General features: G+C 48.0%; 1 protein-coding gene across 1 annotated transcript; it reads left to right on the plus strand.

Moving 5' to 3' along the window:
- Nucleotides 1-8,441: 8,441 nt before the first annotated feature.
- il10ra (interleukin 10 receptor, alpha) lies at nucleotides 8,442-19,286 on the plus strand. The gene is made up of 7 exons (XM_041235008.1): nucleotides 8,442-8,717; nucleotides 14,203-14,323; nucleotides 14,668-14,846; nucleotides 14,945-15,096; nucleotides 15,814-15,964; nucleotides 16,133-16,254; nucleotides 16,876-19,286. The coding sequence occupies exons 1-7, from the start codon at nucleotides 8,654-8,656 to the stop codon at nucleotides 17,878-17,880; spliced, it is 1,794 nt and encodes a 597-aa protein (XP_041090942.1). The 5' UTR covers nucleotides 8,442-8,653; the 3' UTR covers nucleotides 17,881-19,286.
- Nucleotides 19,287-19,340: the final 54 nt, after the last annotated feature.

A 19,340-nucleotide genomic window follows, 5' to 3' on the forward strand; every position in this document is an offset into this window, starting at 1 on the left:
TTATCATGCAATCGCAGTTTTGAACTTTTCCTTCCTCTCCTAATGAAATAGAGGATTTAGCTGCATTTCAATGCCATGCGAGGAGGTCTGGTTAACGCCCGTGTTGATGGAGTTCAAGGAAAGCGCGCAGACCATTTTTTGTGTAAATATACCTTATAAATACGCGAAATTCCCCTTGATTATCAGTACGATAGCAAGTGGGTGTTTAGACGCTTAGCCAGTATTAATAAACTGGTGTGAAGTGATGGGAATGGTGTTCGCACTGGTTTCTCAGCGCCGATACAAAATTTTTGATGATGCATTCACCGTGCGATTTATTTTTAAGTGCAGTTAGTATGTTAATATGTGCTATCTTTATATATATATATATATATATATATATATATATATATATATATATATATATATATATATATATATATATATATATATATATATATACACACACACACACACACACACACACACACACACACAAACACAAATGTAACAGGAATATATCTGAACCCTTCTCAGTACAGTTGCAGAGTGTATCAATATTGAAACCCTGTTCGTTATTCTCGCTATATATATTACGCACGCGTGTGACAATCACATTAGATTTGCAAACATGACTCCGAGAGCAATCCTGCAGCGCCCCCCTGCTCCACTGTCACTGGACCCCAATCACAGCCGGCACTGGGGCTCCGATCAACGCATTGCAAACTGAATGCTGCACAGTGAAGCAGCGGGGTCTGTGACACAAAACGCAAGCGTTTATCAAGCAGTGCTTCCAACCACGCACGAATCCTCCACTGAACATTCACATGAGATATATACATAGAAACACAGTTCATTACATTTTCAAATACTGCCATTTGTTCTTAAAAAACAAACTCTAAGATTTGAATGAATTAAACATGCCTTTAATTTGTATGCCTAAATACGGATAAGACGACAGACGTGCACATCTCTGAAGTGTAGAACTTTGTTTGTCATCAAAAAGCGCGGACGCGTCATCTCCGAGCATGGGAAGCATTGTAAAGCACAGAGAGGTGTGGTGGAAGCATTGTAAAGCACAGAAGGTATGGTAAAGCATAGGGAAGCATTGTAAAGCACAGAGAGGTCTGGTAAAGCATAGGGAAGCATTGTAAACACAGAGAGGTCTGGTAAAGCATAGGGAAGCATTGTGGTGGTAAAGCATAAAGCATAGGGAAGCAGAGAGGTCTGGTTGTAAAGCACAGAGAGGTCTGGTAAAGCATAGGGAAGCATTGTAAACACAGAGAGGTCTGGTAAAGCACAGGGAAGCATTGTAAAGCACAGAGAGGTCTGGTAAAGCATAGGGAAGCATTGTAAACACAGAGAGGTCTGGTAAAGCATAGGGAAGCATTGTAAAGCACAGAGAGGTCTGGTAAAGCATAGGGAAGCATTGTAAAGCACAGAGAGGTCTGGTAAAGCACAGGGAAGCATTGTAAAGCACAGAGAGGTCTGGTAAAGCATAGGGAAGCATTGTAAAGCACAGAGAGGTGTGGTAAAGCATAGGGAAGCATTGTAAAGCACAGAGAGGTCTGGTAAAGCATAGGGAAGCATTGTAAAGCACAGAGAGGTCTGGTAAAGCATAGGGAAGCATTGTAAAGCACAGAGAGGTCTGGTAAAGCATAGGGAAGCATTGTAAAGCACAGAGAGGTCTGGTAAAGCATAGGGAAGCATTGTAAAGCACAGAGAGGTGTGGTAAAGCACAGGGAAGCATTGTAAAGCACAGAGAGGTCTGGTAAAGCACAGGGAAGCATTGTAAAGCACAGAGAGGTGTGGTAAAGCATAGGGAAGCATTGTAAACACAGAGAGGTCTGGTAAAGCATAGGGAAGCATTGTAAAGCACAGAGAGGTCTGGTAAAGCATAGGGAAGCATTGTAAACACAGAGAGGTCTGGTAAAGCATAGGGAAGCATTGTAAAGCACAGAGAGGTCTGGTAAAGGATAGGGAAGCATTGTAAACACAGAGAGGTCTGGTAAAGCACAGGGAAGCATAGTAAAGCACAGAGAGGTCTGGTAAAGCATAGGGAAGCATTGTAAAGCACAGAGAGGTCTGGTAAAGCATAGGGAAGCATTGTAAAGCACAGAGAGGTCTGGTAAAGCACAGGGAAGCATTGTAAAGCACAGAGAGGTCTGGTAAAGGATAGGGAAGCATTGTAAAGCACAGAGAGGTCTGGTAAAGCATAGGGAAGCATTGTAAAGCACAGAGAGGTCTGGTAAAGCATAGGGAAGCATTGTAAAGCACAGAGAGGTCTGGTAAAGCATAGGGAGCATTGTAAAGCACAGAGAGGTTTGCATGTAAATTCATTCAGAGTATAACCACAGGAAAAGCATGGAAGAAAACGGCTCAGTTACTGTGCAACCCCACTGAGGTAAACGTGAATAAACTGCAGTCCACAAGTAAACAAAGGGGCCCCTGGCTCTGAACCCTTCCCACAGAGAGAGAGGAGGCAGCCCAGGCTTCGTGCTTGCTTACCTCCTCTCCAGTTACGACACGCACGCTGTTATTTGGGTAGGAGTGGGGTGTGAGCGGGACGAAACAAACAGTGCATTGTATTGTAAAGTACAGTTGAAGGTGGTGCTGCCCCGGCAACAGTAACTTCAGAGGAATCGCACTCGTTTCTGGTTCAAACAAACGATTAAAGACGAGGAATAACCGCACTGTAATATTTTCCATGCTGTTTCAGTTGAATTTATCTGACAGCGGAGTTGCCTGTCCCACTTACCTCAACACAGGGCATCCAAGTCAGTGCTGAACTGCTACAGCCTGTGATTACCTGACCCCATACATGCAAAGTATAAACCAGTGGAGCCGTGTCTTTAAGATATTTAAAATGCCAGATTTGGTCCCAAGTAGAATACTTTCTGATGGTAGAATCTGAAACTGCTTAGATCAATTCAGTACCGTATGACGGGGAATTCTGGCTGCTAATAAATTCGCCGGCTTTGCTACAGTTTTGCATGTATACTTTTAATTTGAAAAAAATACATGTTTTAATGAAATCTGTCTGCTTAAAACAGTACCCAGTAACTCGTTATAGCGTCTACAGAATCACAGCAGCAGCTAGCGCTAAGACTACTGTTCGAGAGCCTCATTCTGGTACTGCTAACTGGAAAGGGTTGCAGGCTGCAGTACACTTTCACGACGCTTAGCAAATGCCTCCCAGTCTCAAACCGTAGCTCTGGTTCACTGACATTATGAGGCTCATGAGCGTGACCGGCTGGTTTCATACCGCTTGTTCCAGAGACAGGCGCGGAAGCAGCTCTCTGCTGATACCGAGGTCTGATACCGACATCCCAGAGGAGTGACCCTCAAGACCCCGCGCTCTGCCCCCACCACACCCGCTGAGCTGCTGACGCTCCGAGCAAGCGGGCAGCGCTCAAACCGGCACCAAGACACAAAGCAAGAGGAGGCCGAGCTCGACCGGGTCCTGGCAGCTGATTGATCTCAAAACTGTGTCAAGTCGGTTTGTAAAGGATCCCAGTGAGTCAGCAATGAAACACGGCTTGTAGGTGATTCTTGGAAATGTCAAAGGTTATATTAATAAGCGCCGTGTGAAGTTTTGCAGGGTTATCGAGTTCTCTGGATGACTCAGTGCAATCCGCTCCTTTTTGAAGAGAGGAAAATCAAGCCGTTTAGGGATTTTTTTCAACTGTCTTTTTTTTTAATTTAAGAAGTGCTCAACGTTATCCACACTGGGAGGAAAAGGTCAGCAGGATTCTTAAAACCGCTTAAACTAAACAGCTTTACATCCAGCTAGCGATCCGCTAACAAGCAGTGCTGAATAAGAACATAAGAACATAAGAAAGTTTACAAACGAGAGGAGGCCATTCAGCCCATCTTGCTCGTTTGGTTGTTAGTAGCTTATTGATCCCAGAATCTCATCAAGCGGCTTCTTGAAGGATCCCAGGGTGTCGGCTTCAACAACATTACTGGGGAGTTGGTTCCAGACCCTCACAATTCTCTATGTAAAAAAGTACCTCCTATTTTCTGTTCTGAATCCCCCTTTGTCTAATCTCCATTTGTGATCCCTGGTCCTTGTTTCTTTTTTTAGTTCGAAAAAGTCCCTGGGGTCGACATTGTCAATACCTTTTAGAATTTTGAATGCTTGAATCAGATCGCCGATCTTTGTTCAAGACTGAATAGATTCAATTCTTTTAGCCTGTCTGCATATGACGCCTTTTAAACCCAGAATAATTCTGGTCGCTCTTCTTTGCACTCTTTCTAGAGCAGCAATATCCTTTTTGTAACAAGGTGACCAGAACTGAACACAATATTCAAGATGAGGCCTTACTAATGCATTGTACAGTTTTAACATTACATCCCTTGATTTAAATTCAACACTTTTCACAATGTATCCGAGCATCTTGTTGGCCTTTTTTTATAGCTTTCCCACATTGTCTAGATGAAGACATTTCTGAGTCAACAAAAACTCCCAGGCCTTTTTCATAGATTCCTTCTTCAATTTCAGTATCTCCCATATGATATTCATAATGCACATAGTTACTGCCTGCATGCAGTGCCTTACACTTTTCTCTATTAAATGTCATTTGCCATGTGTCTGCCCTGTTGTGAATGCTGTCGATCATTTTGAATGACCTTTGCTGCTGCAACAGTGTTTGCCACTCCTCCTACTTTTGTGTCGTCTGCGAATTTAACAAGTTTGCTTACTATACCAGAATCTAAATCATTAATGTAGATTAGGAATAGCAGAGGACCTAATACTGATCCCTGTGGTACTCCACTGGTTACCACACTCCATTCTGAGGTTTCTCCTCTAACCAGTACTTTCTGTTTTCTACATGTTAACCACTCCCTAATCCATGTGCATGCGTTTCCTTGAATCCCTACTGCGTTCGGTTTGAGAATTAATCTTTTATGCAGGACTTTGTCAAAAGCTTTCTGGAAATCTAAATAAACCTTTGCAATTATCCATTATCGATCAAAAATCAAGCAAGTTAGATACGGTCTCCCTTTTAAATCCATGCTGACTGTCTCCCGCTGTCTGCAAGGTGCACGCTCTGTGGACTGACTCTGCACATTCAGTTAGTCCTGTGATAAACACGACATCGTGAAGGCTTTACCTCCTGTCAGCCCAGCTCAGCCTGCACTGGGTTTAACTGAGTCTCACCTGTACTTTCAAAGAGTCTGTTTGTGTAATAGAGAGAGAGCTGCTGCTAATGTCCTGCATCACAGCGTCAAACAGTTCAGGTAGAAGCTACTCGCTTCCCCTGTGTTTGCAGCTGTATATAAAGCAGAATGAATAATCCTGTTAGACAACGCTTGCTGCTGTGTTTGTGAGCGTACTGTATCGCCACACTTTGCTGTCAGTGTACTGTATTTAAAGCTGCTTGGGATTTCTTTAATGATTTATTAATGTTCTGAAATGTCATTTACATGCTACTGGATTGGGATTGTGCTTCTGTCCCGCACGATCCCTTCACAGTCACGTGAAGGACCAGTCTGCGAGGATGACTGGCACTTTGCCCTTTGACTGCTTGCTGGTTGCTGCTGTGTAATAAGCACGCTCCGTGGTGTCTCTTCAACCAGAGGGCTCCCGCTATTTCACATTGTTGAATCTGAAACCACGAGTCAGATGTCAACAGAACGGCTGATTCAGAGCGGCTGATTCCACAACTGAAACTGTAGCTTTGTATAGAACAAGCTATACAGCTGAAAGGCGCTTCGGTTCATATTGACAATTTCACAGAAACTCAAACCAGAAAAAAAAAACCCTCACACAAGAAGAACGAACTGGGGGTGTACAGTGCAATAGACTTCAAAAATAAACTGGATAGAGGGAGAATGGAGATTTCAGGGAGTGAGTGAGAGACACACAGACAGGACCTCTCTCCTTGCTGGTCAGTGAGAGAGACACAGACAGGACCTCTCTCCTTGCTGGTCAGTGAGAGAGACACAGACAGGACCTCTCTCCTTGCTGGTCAGTGAGAGACACACAGACAGGACCTCTCTCCTTGCTGGTCAGTGAGAGAGACACAGACAGGACCTCTCTCCTTGCTGGTCAGTGAGAGACACACAGACAGGACCTCTCTCCTTGCTGGTCAGTGAGAGACACACAGACAGGACCTCTCTCCTTGCTGGTCAGTGAGAGACACACAGACAGGACCTCTCTCCTTGCTGGTCAGTGAGAGACACACAGACAGGACCTCTCTCCTTGCTGGTCAGTGAGAGAGACACAGACAGGACCTCTCTCCTTGCTGGTCAGTGAGAGAGACACAGACAGGACCTCTCTCCTTGCTGGTCAGTGAGAGACACACAGACAGGACCTCTCTCCTTGCTGGTCAGTGAGAGAGACACAGACAGGACCTCTCTCCTTGCTGGTCAGTGAGAGAGACACAGACAGGACCTCTCTCCTTGCTGGTCAGTGAGAGACACTCAGACAGGACCTCTCTCCTTGCTGGTCAGTGAGAGACACACAGACAGGACCTCTCTCCTTGCTGGTCAGTGAGAGACACACTGGCCTCTTCATCAAAGTGTCTGTTTTGTTTTAGAAATGTTTACAGAGAATTTCGTGTTTACATTTTTTGTTAAATAGAGATTAATTCCTCAAACTCATTTGGAAACACTGACATACGGAACACGTTTTCTGTGGGATTTTCCACCTCTTTTAAGCATAAATTGAACTAGATGCTCCCTGTGGACTGCCAGTCACTGTAGATGTTATCTCTGCTCTTACTGTATATGGAAATAGCTGATATATCTATTCAGAGAAAGAAATAAAATAACTTCCATTTACTGAATGGCCTCCCTCTCTCTCTCTCTCTCTCTCTCTCTCTCTCTCTCTCTCTCTCTCTCTCTCTCTCCCTCTCTCTCTCTCTCTCTCTCTCTCTCTCTCTCTCTCTCTCTCTCTCTCTCTCTCTCTCTCTCTCTCTCTCTCTCTCTCTCTCTCTCTCTCTCTCTCTCTCTCTCTCTCTCTCTCTCTCTCTCTCTCTCCTCCTCGATCTTCCTCCCTCCCGCCTCTCCTGTCGACACATGTCGTCGGCCTTCAGCACGTCGAACGAGAGGGGGAGGGGGGGAGGGGGGGGGGGGGGGGGGGGCTCCTCACACCTGCAAAAAGCCAACCCCAGTACACAAAAAATACATGGGTCTGACACCATCAGAAAACGATGCTACCAGCTAGGAGAAAAATGCAATCTAAAACACTGAGGCTCACTGAGGCTCAAAATTTTCAACTCAACTTGAACAAAAAGGACAAATTGTATACGAACTATTTGAACTATACCTGAACTTATTGTTTTTGGAGAAGAGGAGCTGGATGATGAGTTTTAATGAGACAACGAAAATAAAAAATAAAAAAAATTAAAACTCAAACACATTTTAATAATAATAATAATAATAATAATAATAATAATAATAATAATAATAATAATAATAATAACACTTTATTTGACGAGTAGTTTAAACTATGATGTAAAACCCTGCTCTGTGCTCTCACTCACCCACGTCTTGAATATTTCTCTAAAGCAAGCGGTTCTGCTTATCAGCGGAGTTGAGTTTTGTGAAAAGCATATTTATGAAAGCAAGCGGGTTCTGCTTATCAGTGGGCGGTTTTACAGAACCCTTCCCTCAGATTAGCCTCTGTTAGTTTCGGGGTAGTTTGCAGGAATTACCCGGCAATGCCACAAAGTGAACTAGAAATAAAGCGACGAAAAGCACTGGCTGCGAAGAAAGGGGAAGTGACAGGGAGTGACGAAGTGGAACTCCCACACTGCAAGCGAGTCATCTGCGCAAACCAGACCGAGCCGGGGCGCTTCAGAGAGGGGCAGAGAGACAGCAAGAGAGAGGCGAGCGCTCCTTCACAGAGCAACCACAAAGCAACTGCCATACTGGAGACAGCAACACACAGCCAGGGACAGCAACACACAACCAGAGCCGGGGCACTTCAGAGAGGGGCAGAGAGACAGCAAGAGAGAGGCGAGCGCTCCTTCACAGAGCAACCACAAAGCAACTGCCATACTGGAGACAGCTTCACAGCCAGAGCTTCAGAGAGGGGCAGAGAGACAGCAAGAGAGAGGCGAGCGCTCCTTCACAGAGCAACCACAAAGCAACTGCCATACTGGAGACAGCAACACACAGCCAGGGACAGCAACACACAACCAGAGCCGGGGCGCTTCAGAGAGGGGCAGAGAGACAGCAAGAGAGAGGCGAGCGCTCCTTCACAGAGCAACCACAAAGCAACTGCCATACTGGAGACAGCAACACACAGCCAGAGCCGGGGCGCTTCAGAGAGGGGCAGAGAGACAGCAAGAGAGAGGCGAGCGCTCCTTCACAGAGCAACCACAAAGCAACTGCCATACTGGAGACAGCAACACACAGCCAGGGACAGCAACACACAGCCAGAGCCGGGGCGCTTCAGAGAGGGGCAGAGAGACAGCAAGAGAGAGGGAGCGACAGCAACACACAGCCAGGGACAGCAACACACAGCCAGAGCCGGGGCGCTTCAGAGAGGGGCAGAGAGACAGCAAGAGAGAGGCGAGCGCTCCTTCACAGAGCAACCACAAAGCAACTGCCATACTGGAGACAGCAACACACAGCCAGGGCTCGGGGTCTCTGGTAGTCTCTTTGGCAGTCTAATAGCCGGCCAGTCAGTCAGTCCGGTAGCATGCCCAGGCTATGAACGATGGCCGAGTGGAACTGGGTGCCCGTAGTCTTCGCTATCCTGAGACTGTGCTGCAGCGTGGCAGGTAAGAGGGACACTTTCACGCCGTTTCAAGCGGAGAGGGGCGGCGTTGCGGGGCGTTGTTATCAGTATTTACGTATCTGGCTCTGGGGTTCTGAAGCTAGCTTCAGTTTTTTTAGCAGAGCTGCTAGCCCCTTGAATTGGGATGTCCCGGCTGAAGCTTGATTCAGTGCAGGGGTGTGTGTGGGGTGTAGTGTGCCGGGTCACAGAGCTGCGCCCCGCGGCGAGGCTCTGAACACCAGCACACTTTGTCTTCAACTTGCTTGGTAAACATCCTTTGCTGAATGTCTAGCCTCCGGGTTACTGAGCGAAATGTTACATCAAAGGGCTTGAATCATCGTTTTACCACCTGACTGCGTGGGTCAAAATACAAATCAAATAATGTTGTTAATAAATGCTTTTTTTTTTTTAAATGTATTGCCCTGATTAAAATGCCTTCTCCCATCGTGCGTGCTAATCGATGAGCCCGGGGTGTGCGAGGGAGGCTCGTCTCTGGGTGAAGCGCTCTTATCTTGAAGGGAGCGTGTTTTCTTTCCGTCTCGGTCGGTTTGAACCGCAGAGGAAAGTGCGGAGCCGCCGCGCATCGCAGCGCTCAGCGCCGGGGGAGCGCATTCTCCGTTTCGCGAAGAACCCGCTTCAGCACTGCCGGGAGCAGCGCTCTCCTTCCCGGACCTGCGGAACGCGGGGCTTTTTATAAGCTTTCCCTCAGGGGACTTTCGTGAACAAAAACGGGTCAGTTCCTTGTATCTGTTAGAGAGGCTTAATTAATGACGGTTTTATCTGGGGTTTTACAGTTGTTTTTACTGTTTTGATCTATTTCGGCTGTTCATTAAAAAAATTAAAAAAAAAAAAAACAATTGTCACTTCTCTCAATAAGTGATTAGAAATAATGTTAATTTAAATAATGAACGACCCGTACAAACCATGTTAAAAGTCAGCAGACTTGCTGGGGAAAGACACATTATTGATTTTTTAACAGGGTAAGCGTTTCCAAATATTTTATTTCTGTTTCACTGGTGTCTGTAAAGTAACGTGGAAACAATGTGTACCAATAAACCGAGATTCCCGCATTGCAAAAGAGCCTGTTTAAAAATGTGCTGAAAAACCACGCAGTGATGTCAGGCAACAGCTTCCTCAAACCACGCAATCCAGGCCAGTCAGAGATCAGGAAGTGTGAGCAAAGCGAGTCAAAATACTGAATAACTGAGTGAGTGTTCAATCAGAGAGCCCGCTGAGCTCTTCAAGGGGTAGACACCGAGTGAGTGTTCAATCAGAGAGCCCGCTGAGCTCTTCAAGGGGTAGACACTGAGTGAGTGTTCAATCAGAGAGCCCGCTGAGCTCTTCAAGGGGTAGACACTGAGTGAGTGTTCAATCAGAGAGCCCGCTGAGCTCTTCAAGGGGTAGACACTGAGTGAGTGTTCAATCAGAGAGCCCGCTGAGCTCTTAAAGGGGTAGACACTGAGTGAGTGTTCAATCAGAGAGCCCGCTGAGCTCTTCAAGGGGTAGACACTGAGTGAGTGTTCAATCAGAGAGCCCGCTGAGCTCTTCAAGGGGTAGACACTGAGTGAGTGTTCAATCAGAGAGCCCGCTGAGCTCTTCAAGGGGTAGACACTGAGTGAGTGTTCAATCAGAGAGCCCGCTGAGCTCTTAAAGGGGTAGACACTGAGTGAGTGTTCAATCAGAGAGCCCGCTGAGCTCTTCAAGGGGTAGACACTGAGTGAGTGTTCAATCAGAGAGCCCGCTGAGCTCTTAAAGGGGTAGACACTGAGTGAGTGTTCAATCAGAGAGCCCGCTGAGCTCTTCAAGGGGTAGACACTGAGTGAGTGTTCAATCAGAGAGCCCGCTGAGCTCTTAAAGGGGTAGACACTGAGTGAGTGTTCAATCAGAGAGCCCGCTGAGCTCTTAAAGGGGTAGACACTGAGTGAGTGTTCAATCAGAGAGCCCGCTGAGCTCTTCAAGGGGTAGACACTGAGTGAGTGTTCAATCAGACAGCCCGCTGAGCTCTTAAAGGGGTAGACACTGAGTGAGTGTTCAATCAGAGAGCCCGCTGAGCTCTTAAAGGGGTATCAGACTGAGTGAGTGTTCAATCAGAGAGCCCGCTGAGCTCTTAAAGGGGTAGACACTGAGTGAGTGTTCAATCAGAGAGCCCGCTGAGCTCTTCAAGGGGTAGACACTGAGTGAGTGTTCAATCAGAGAGCCCGCTGAGCTCTTAAAGGGGTAGACACTGAGTGAGTGTTCAATCAGAGAGCCCGCTGAGCTCTTAAAGGGGTAGACACTGAGTGAGTGTTCAATCAGAGAGCCCGCTGAGCTCTTAAAGGGGTAGACACTGAGTGAGTGTTCAATCAGAGAGCCCGCTGAGCTCTTCAAGGGGTAGACACTGAGTGAGTGTTCAATCAGAGAGCCCGCTGAGCTCTTAAAGGGGTAGACACTGAGTGAGTGTTCAATCAGAGAGCCCGCTGAGCTCTTCAAGGGGTAGACACTGAGTGAGTGTTCAATCAGAGAGCCCGCTGAGCTCTTCAAGGGGTAGACACTGAGTGAGTGTTCAATCAGAGAGCCCGCTGAGCTCTTAAAGGGGTAGACACTGAGTGAGTGTTCAATCAGAGAGCCCGCTGAGCTCTTAAAGGGGTAGACACTGAGTGAGTGTTCAATCAGAGAGCCCGCTGAGCTCTTAAAGGGGTAGACACTGAGTGAGTGTTCAATCAGAGAGCCCGCTGAGCTCTTAAAGGGGTAGACACTGAGTGAGTGTTCAATCAGAGAGCCCGCTGAGCTCTTAAAGGGGTAGACACTGAGTGAGTGTTCAATCAGAGAGCCCGCTGAGCTCTTAAAGGGGTAGACACTGAGTGAGTGTTCAATCAGAGAGCCCGCTGAGCTCTTAAAGGGGTAGACACTGAGTGAGTGTTCAATCAGAGAGCCCGCTGAGCTCTTCAAGGGGTAGACACTGAGTGAGTGTTCAATCAGAGAGCCCGCTGAGCTCTTCAAGGGGTAGACACTGAGTGAGTGTTCAATCAGAGAGCCCGCTGAGCTCTTAAAGGGGTAGACACTGAGTGAGTGTTCAATCAGAGAGCCCGCTGAGCTCTTCAAGGGGTAGACACTGAGTGAGTGTTCAATCAGAGAGCCCGCTGAGCTCTTAAAGGGGTAGACACTGAGTGAGTGTTCAATCAGAGAGCCCGCTGAGCTCTTAAAGGGGTAGACACTGAGTGAGTGTTCAATCAGAGAGCCCGCTGAGCTCTTAAAGGGGTAGACACTGAGTGAGTGTTCAATCAGAGAGCCCGCTGAGCTCTTCAAGGGGTAGACACTGAGTGAGTGTTCAATCAGAGAGCCCGCTGAGCTCTTAAAGGGGTAGACACTGAGTGAGTGTTCAATCAGAGAGCCCGCTGAGCTCTTCAAGGGGTAGACACTGAGTGAGTGTTCAATCAGAGAGCCCGCTGAGCTCTTAAAGGGGTAGACACTGAGTGAGTGTTCAATCAGAGAGCCCGCTGAGCTCTTCAAGGGGTAGACACTGAGTGAGTGTTCAATCAGAGAGCCCGCTGAGCTCTTCAAGGGGTAGACACTGAGTGAGTGTTCAATCAGAGAGCCCGCTGAGCTCTTCAAGGGGTAGACACTGAGTGAGTGTTCAATCAGAGAGCCCGCTGAGCTCTTAAAGGGGTAGACACTGAGTGAGTGTTCAATCAGAGAGCCCGCTGAGCTCTTCAAGGGGTAGACACTGAGTGAGTGTTCAATCAGAGAGCCCGCTGAGCTCTTAAAGGGGTAGACACTGAGTGAGTGTTCAATCAGAGAGCCCGCTGAGCTCTTCAAGGGGTAGACACTGAGTGAGTGTTCAATCAGAGAGCCCGCTGAGCTCTTCAAGGGGTAGACACTGAGTGAGTGTTCAATCAGAGAGCCCGCTGAGCTCTTAAAGGGGTAGACACTGAGTGAGTGTTCAATCAGAGAGCCCGCTGAGCTCTTAAAGGGGTAGACACTGAGTGAGTGTTCAATCAGAGAGCCCGCTGAGCTCTTAAAGGGGTAGACACTGAGTGAGTGTTCAATCAGAGAGCCCGCTGAGCTCTTAAAGGGGTAGACACTGAGTGAGTGTTCAATCAGAGAGCCCGCTGAGCTCTTAAAGGGGTAGACACTGAGTGAGTGTTCAATCAGAGAGCCCGCTGAGCTCTTAAAGGGGTAGACACTGAGTGAGTGTTCAATCAGAGAGCCCGCTGAGCTCTTAAAGGGGTAGACACTGAGTGAGTGTTCAATCAGAGAGCCCGCTGAGCTCTTAAAGGGGTAGACACTGAGTGAGTGTTCAATCAGAGAGCCCGCTGAGCTCTTAAAGGGGTAGACACTGAGTGAGTGTTCAATCAGAGAGCCCGCTGAGCTCTTAAAGGGGTAGACACTGAGTGAGTGTTCAATCAGAGAGCCCGCTGAGCTCTTAAAGGGGTAGACACTGAGTGAGTGTTCAATCAGAGAGCCCGCTGAGCTCTTAAAGGGGTAGACACTGAGTGAGTGTTCAATCAGAGAGCCCGCTGAGCTCTTCAAGGGGTAGACACTGAGTGAGTGTTCAATCAGAGAGCCCGCTGAGCTCTTAAAGGGGTAGACACTGAGTGAGTGTTCAATCAGAGAGCCCGCTGAGCTCTTAAAGGGGTAGACACTGAGTGAGTGTTCAATCAGAGAGCCCGCTGAGCTCTTAAAGGGGTAGACACTGAGTGAGTGTTCAATCAGAGAGCCCGCTGAGCTCTTCAAGGGGTAGACACTGAGTGAGTGTTCAATCAGAGAGCCCGCTGAGCTCTTCAAGGGGTAGACACTGAGTGAGTGTTCAATCAGAGAGCCCGCTGAGCTCTTAAAGGGGTAGACACTGAGTGAGTGTTCAATCAGAGAGCCCGCTGAGCTCTTAAAGGGGTAGACACTGAGTGAGTGTTCAATCAGAGAGCCCGCTGAGCTCTTAAAGGGGTAGACACTGAGTGAGTGTTCAATCAGAGAGCCCGCTGAGCTCTTAAAGGGGTAGACACTGAGTGAGTGTTCAATCAGAGAGCCCGCTGAGCTCTTAAAGGGGTAGACACTGAGTGAGTGTTCAATCAGAGAGCCCGCTGAGCTCTTCAAGGGGTAGACACTGAGTGAGTGTTCAATCAGACAGCCCGCTGAGCTCTTAAAGGGGTAGACACTGAGTGAGTGTTCAATCAGAGAGCCCGCTGAGCTCTTAAAGGGGTAGACACTAAGTGAGTGTTCAATCAGAGAGCCCGCAGAGCTCTTAAAGGGGTAGACACTGAGTGAGTGTTCAATCAGAGAGCCCGCTGAGCTCTTAAAGGGGTAGACACTGAGGTTTTCAGACCCCCCCCACCCCACCCCACCCCCTGGTAGATTCAGAAACCTCGTGCCGATTGCCTTGTTTTCGTTCTTTGTTAAAAACGCAACACCCAGTGATGTCAAGGCGCTGACTTCTACCTTCCTGTGGTTCTGCCTTTGAGTTCTGATTGGGCATTTTGAAGTCATGAATGAAGTCTTTTCTCTCCCTCTTTCAGGACAGGACCTGCGCCCCCCGAGGAACTTGACTGTCGTTTCTGTGAACACCCGGGTGGTGCTGCTCTGGGCACCCCCTGAAGGAGCCCCGCAGGCAGTCCAGTACAACGTCCTGTACAAAAGGCAGGTATCACACCCCCCTCAGCTCGGCCCCAAGACCGCTCCCTCCCTCAGCCATTGCTGCAGAGAGACGGAGCGGGCAGACTGACTGATAACCTGTCCTGTGCTGTACCAAGACAAGGCAGCCACAAAAACAGGACCCCGGTCTGTTAGTCTCCTTCTCAACAGCCAGCCAGGCAGACAGACAGACAGACAACCAGCCAGGCAGGCAGGAAAGTGGACGGCTGCTTCTGTTGCCAGTGCTAATCCATCACAAACTGTCTGAAGGCACTGGCTGAAAGCTATTTGTCTGCTTGTAAGTTTTTCCTTTACCTAATTTTTACCCGGCTGTTTTTTTCCTTGTAAAGATATGACTCCAAGAAGAAGTGGAACAAGGAGAAGGGCTGCCAGCGGACAAACTCCACAAGCTGTGATCTGTCCAACAAACTCACGCAGCGCGAGGCCTTTTACCTGGCCCGGGTCCGGACAGTCTTTCAGAACTGGACCTCAGACTGGGCCATCACAAAGAGATTCCAGCTCCGTGACAGTAAGTAGTGGTTTGGTTGTCGTGGTACACTGCCTGTATCCCGTGTGGCGGCGTTCTTCCCTGCAGTGTGCGAGCGATCCTTTCCGTTTGTGTTTCAGCTGTGCTGGAGCCCCCTGGGTGTGACGTGACAGTGACAGTGCACTCCTTTCTAGTCAGGCTGAGCCTGAAGACCAGTGACACGCTGCTCGAGCAGTATCCCTCAGGACTGAAGTTCAGCATCCACCTGCGACACGGACACCAGGACAGCAAGGTACGCAGCTCAGCTCACTGTGTGCTGCAATACCAGGGGGTGCTCCCTTACAACAATGTACTGCTGTCAGTTTGCATGCTAACTTTAGAATTTCCCACATGCTTTTCCCATGGTTGTCCTATGCATTTATCATACTTTACCATGGCTTGCCTTGTATTCTTAATGTGCTTTACCAGACCTCTCTGTGGTTTACAATGCTTCCCTATGCTTTACCAGACCTCTCTGTGCTTTACAATGCTTCCCTGTGCTTTACCAGACCTCTCTGTGGTTTACAATGCTTCCCTATGCTTTACCAGACCTCTCTGTGGTTTACAATGCTTCCCTATGCTTTACCAGACCTCTCTGTGGTTTACAATGCTTCCCTATTCTTTACCAGACCTCTCTGTGGTTTACAATGCTTCCCTATGCTTTACCATACCTCTCTGTGCTTTACAATGCTTCCCTATGCTTTACCAGACCTCTCTGTGGTTTACAGTGCTTCCCTATGCTTTACCATGCTTTTGCTGTGCTTTATAAGACGTTGCTATGCCATTACTATGGGAGACTTTAATAAGGGATACTGAAGCTGTGCGGTGCCGATGGATTGCTGGCTGATCGTACAGCTGGGTTCCATTGCCATGTCAGAAGAGGACCATGTGTCCACTGCTGTGTCACTCTACCAAGGGCAGCCCCAGGGAATTTCGGCTGACGCCTGTCTTGTGTTGTGTACCCGAGCAGAAGTTCGTCCTGAAGGAAGATGAGATGGAGATGGAGTTAGAGAAGTATGTGCAGGGAGGGGAGAGCTACTGCGTCAGCACTGCTATCCAGGACATCTCAGGACTCGGGACGTGGCTCTCTGAAGAGAAGTGCGTGCTCGTGCCAATTCCAGGTACAACCCAAATCTTATATCCTCATGAACTTGACTGCACTGTGCTGTTGTGTAGCTCTGTACTATACTGAGCAGCTAACACGTGAACATCTTGTCATGTTCTCTTTGATTTCCTGCTCCATGTGCTTGTGTTTGCATTGACTCAGTGCTGTGTTTGTGTCTCTGCAGAGAGCCCAGTCACCTCGCTGGTGATCGTTTTCTCTGTGCTGGGCCTGCTGACACTGCTGAGCCTCTCCCTGCTGTCTCTCCACCTGGTTCTCAAGAGGCCGGCCGCCCTGCCCTCTGTGCTGGTGAGTGCTGCTGCGTGCGTCCTGCCGGGTCGCTGGGGAGCCTCCCTGCTCCTCCACTGTCTGGAACACTTTTACTGACAACTTTCAAAGCGGCTTTCACTAAGTTGCTCAGATGAAGGTCACTATAGCAGGCTGTGTGGTCCAGTGGTTAAAGGAACAGGCTTGTAACCAGGAAGTACCCGTTTCAAATCCCAGCTAAGCCACTGACTCACTGTGTGACCCCGAGCAAATCGCTGAACCTCCTTGTGTCCCATCTTTGCGGTGAGATGTTGTTGTGACGCATAGCTCACACACCCTGGTCTCATTTCTTGTAAAGCACTTTGTGATGATGGTGAACCATGAAAGGTGCTACGTGATTTTTTTTTTTTTTTTTTTAGTTTAAGATTGATTAAACTGGTCGTACGGGTAAAATGGGTTAAAATGCAGCAAGTTATTCTGTACTGCACTGTAGTGCACTGTTCCGAAGCCAATGGCGAACACTGCTTGCAAATACAACCTGGAAAAATATTAAAACCCTGCCACCCACTCCTGGAACTTGTGCCAAGTTTCATCAAACAGTTGATAAGCACGCCCACCGCTCAATAAACCCCTAATCACTCCTTTGCTTTGTTTCCTGTTCAGAAGTCTCTGAGAATCCCGGAGTCCGGCTGGACGCCTCTGGTGGTTGGCGACGTTCCATTGGAGAGGGTGTTTTTTTTCTCGGAGCGGATGTGGTTCCTCACGGAAGGGAAAGATGAGCGTGGCAGCTGCAACAGCGGCGTGAGCCTGGAGCAGTGCCTCCTGGAGGCACCGAGAGGCAGTGCGAGAGGAGGAGGAGGAGAGGGGAGGGGAGAGGCCAACGGATCCACCGCGGGGCTGCAGAAGGACACAGACAGTGGTTGTGTGAGCCTTGGCCAGTGTTCTCTGGAGGAGGGGAAGTGTGGTGACAGTGGGACCAGCCTGGGGCAGGGCGGCCTCCTCAAAGAGGACAGTGGGGTGAGTGTGGGACTGAGCCCCCTCCTAGAGAACACTGAGGTGCTGGAGTGCAGCATACAGGTGCAGGACTGTGGCTATCGCAGTCAGCTGCCTCAGACGCTGCTGCTCAGCTTGCCCGAGCCAATGGGAGACAGCCACAGTGACTGTGAGGGCTACAGACCTGGCTTTAGAGGCTGTGTGTGTTCTGGGAGTGGAGACTGCTTCCTGTGCAGGCTGGAGGGACATTGTGGACAGCAGGACACTGGGGACAGTGGGACAGGGCAGCTCAGACTGGAGACTGAAGGAGTTCAGAGTGTGAGAGAGGAGAGCGAGGAGGACAGGCAGAGCCATGCTGCAGGAGGCCGGAAGGAGCTCCTTGCCTGTGTCCAGAATGCATTGCAGCACTTCTCCAATGGGTACCTGAAGAAGACAGCCCCCAGACTGCAGCCCTGTGAGTGGGATGGGGCGGAATCCCTCGGATTTGGAGTACAAGGGGGCACGGACTCAAGCGAGCCAGGCCTGACCCCTGCACACAGCCACTCTGTTTTGGGGTCTGGCCGGGACACCCCACTTCTCTTCTCCGCATCCCAGCTTCCTTTCCTGGGTGTGCAGAGTGAGGTCCTTCCAGGGCAGCGTCTGTCTTTAACTGCAGTGGAGTTGACATTTAACTGATGCCCAGACTCCTGGGTGATAGATTTACATGGATTTGATCAACAATGCTGACTCATGGCAATTTGAATGTAGGTTTGAAATGGTGGCAGCTTTGGGATTCCCCTTTTTTATTTGTTGCTTGTATTTTTTGTTTCATTTGAAATGTGAAAAATCCCAGATCGCCACATGTATGGCTGTGTAAATCCAAGGACTTTTAGAATGCCCCCCAAAATCCGAACATCAGAAATGATCCGATACAGGGTTGTTTTATACGCTACTGTGTAGGTATATTGACTGAGTCTTTGCAATTACACAGGTATACAAACACGGGGATCAGAGGACTGATGTACCACAGCTTCTGTATGCTTAGCAATGCGTTTTCTCGAGACTGACCAAGAGAGGGGAGCAGGCTTTGTGAATGTACTTTAATTGCCTTTAGCTGAATGCGGAGATCCTACTAGTTAGCTAAGGGACACTGGCTTGCTGTTCATCACACTCTGAGATTCAGAGCCTTCACTGCAGGGAATCATTCTGAAAAGATGCCTGAACCCCAGAGGATAATGTAATCCAATGACATCCTCAGGGAATATGGTAACAATGTATATTAGGTGTCTCTCGCGACACAGTAATTACACTGCAACACAGTAATACACAAAGCAATAACACAATAATAACACAGACACAGCAATAAACCAACACACAGTAATAACACAAAGACAGTACTAAACAAACATAGAGCAATAACACAATAACACAGTAATAACACAAGTACACAGTAATAACACAATAATAACACATGATGTTACAATGCAGCAACATTGTTAATTACAAAATGAATTCTATTAGTTGCCAGCGTCCTGTGTAACTATACTGTTTGTAGTCTGTGTATTTACAATGTAATAACTCTGTGACCAGCGGTGTAATTACAGTGTAATTACAGTGCATTTGAATGTAAAATGTCACCTGAAATATGCAGAGAGCAAGCAAAAAAAAAAAAAAACCACTTCCTTGCTAAAGTACACGTTTGTGTCTGTGATCTCACTGTCATTACACAGCAGCAGCACACGCGGTGACCTGGTCATTACAATGTAAATAAACACCCCAGAGTGGAACTAGTGTGTTATTGCACTGTACTGGACAAAGTGTCTGCCGATGTGTGTATGAAGATTGGGTTAGGGTGCGTTTACCAAGACCAGGGCGTTGATTTCCTTGTGTGATCGTCTGCAGTGCCAGTGTTTCACAGTGTAGAGGACCGGGACTCGTTTCTTTGCACATGTGCAGCATGTCTGTTGCTTGTTGTTTATTTATTTTGTAAATATGTAATTACCTTGATATTTATTAATACAGTTTGTATAAAATTCCTGTATGTTTCACGAGTGGACTTTGTGACTCTCTTTCACAATCTGAAAGCTAACAGTTTCCATTTCTCTTTCTGTGTGTCTGTGTTGGGGTCTCACTCATCGGTTCATCGGTTCATGTTT

This window comes from Polyodon spathula, chromosome 36 (genome assembly GCF_017654505.1).
Source record: "Polyodon spathula isolate WHYD16114869_AA chromosome 36, ASM1765450v1, whole genome shotgun sequence".
NCBI classification, from domain to species: Eukaryota; Metazoa; Chordata; class Actinopteri; order Acipenseriformes; family Polyodontidae; genus Polyodon; species Polyodon spathula.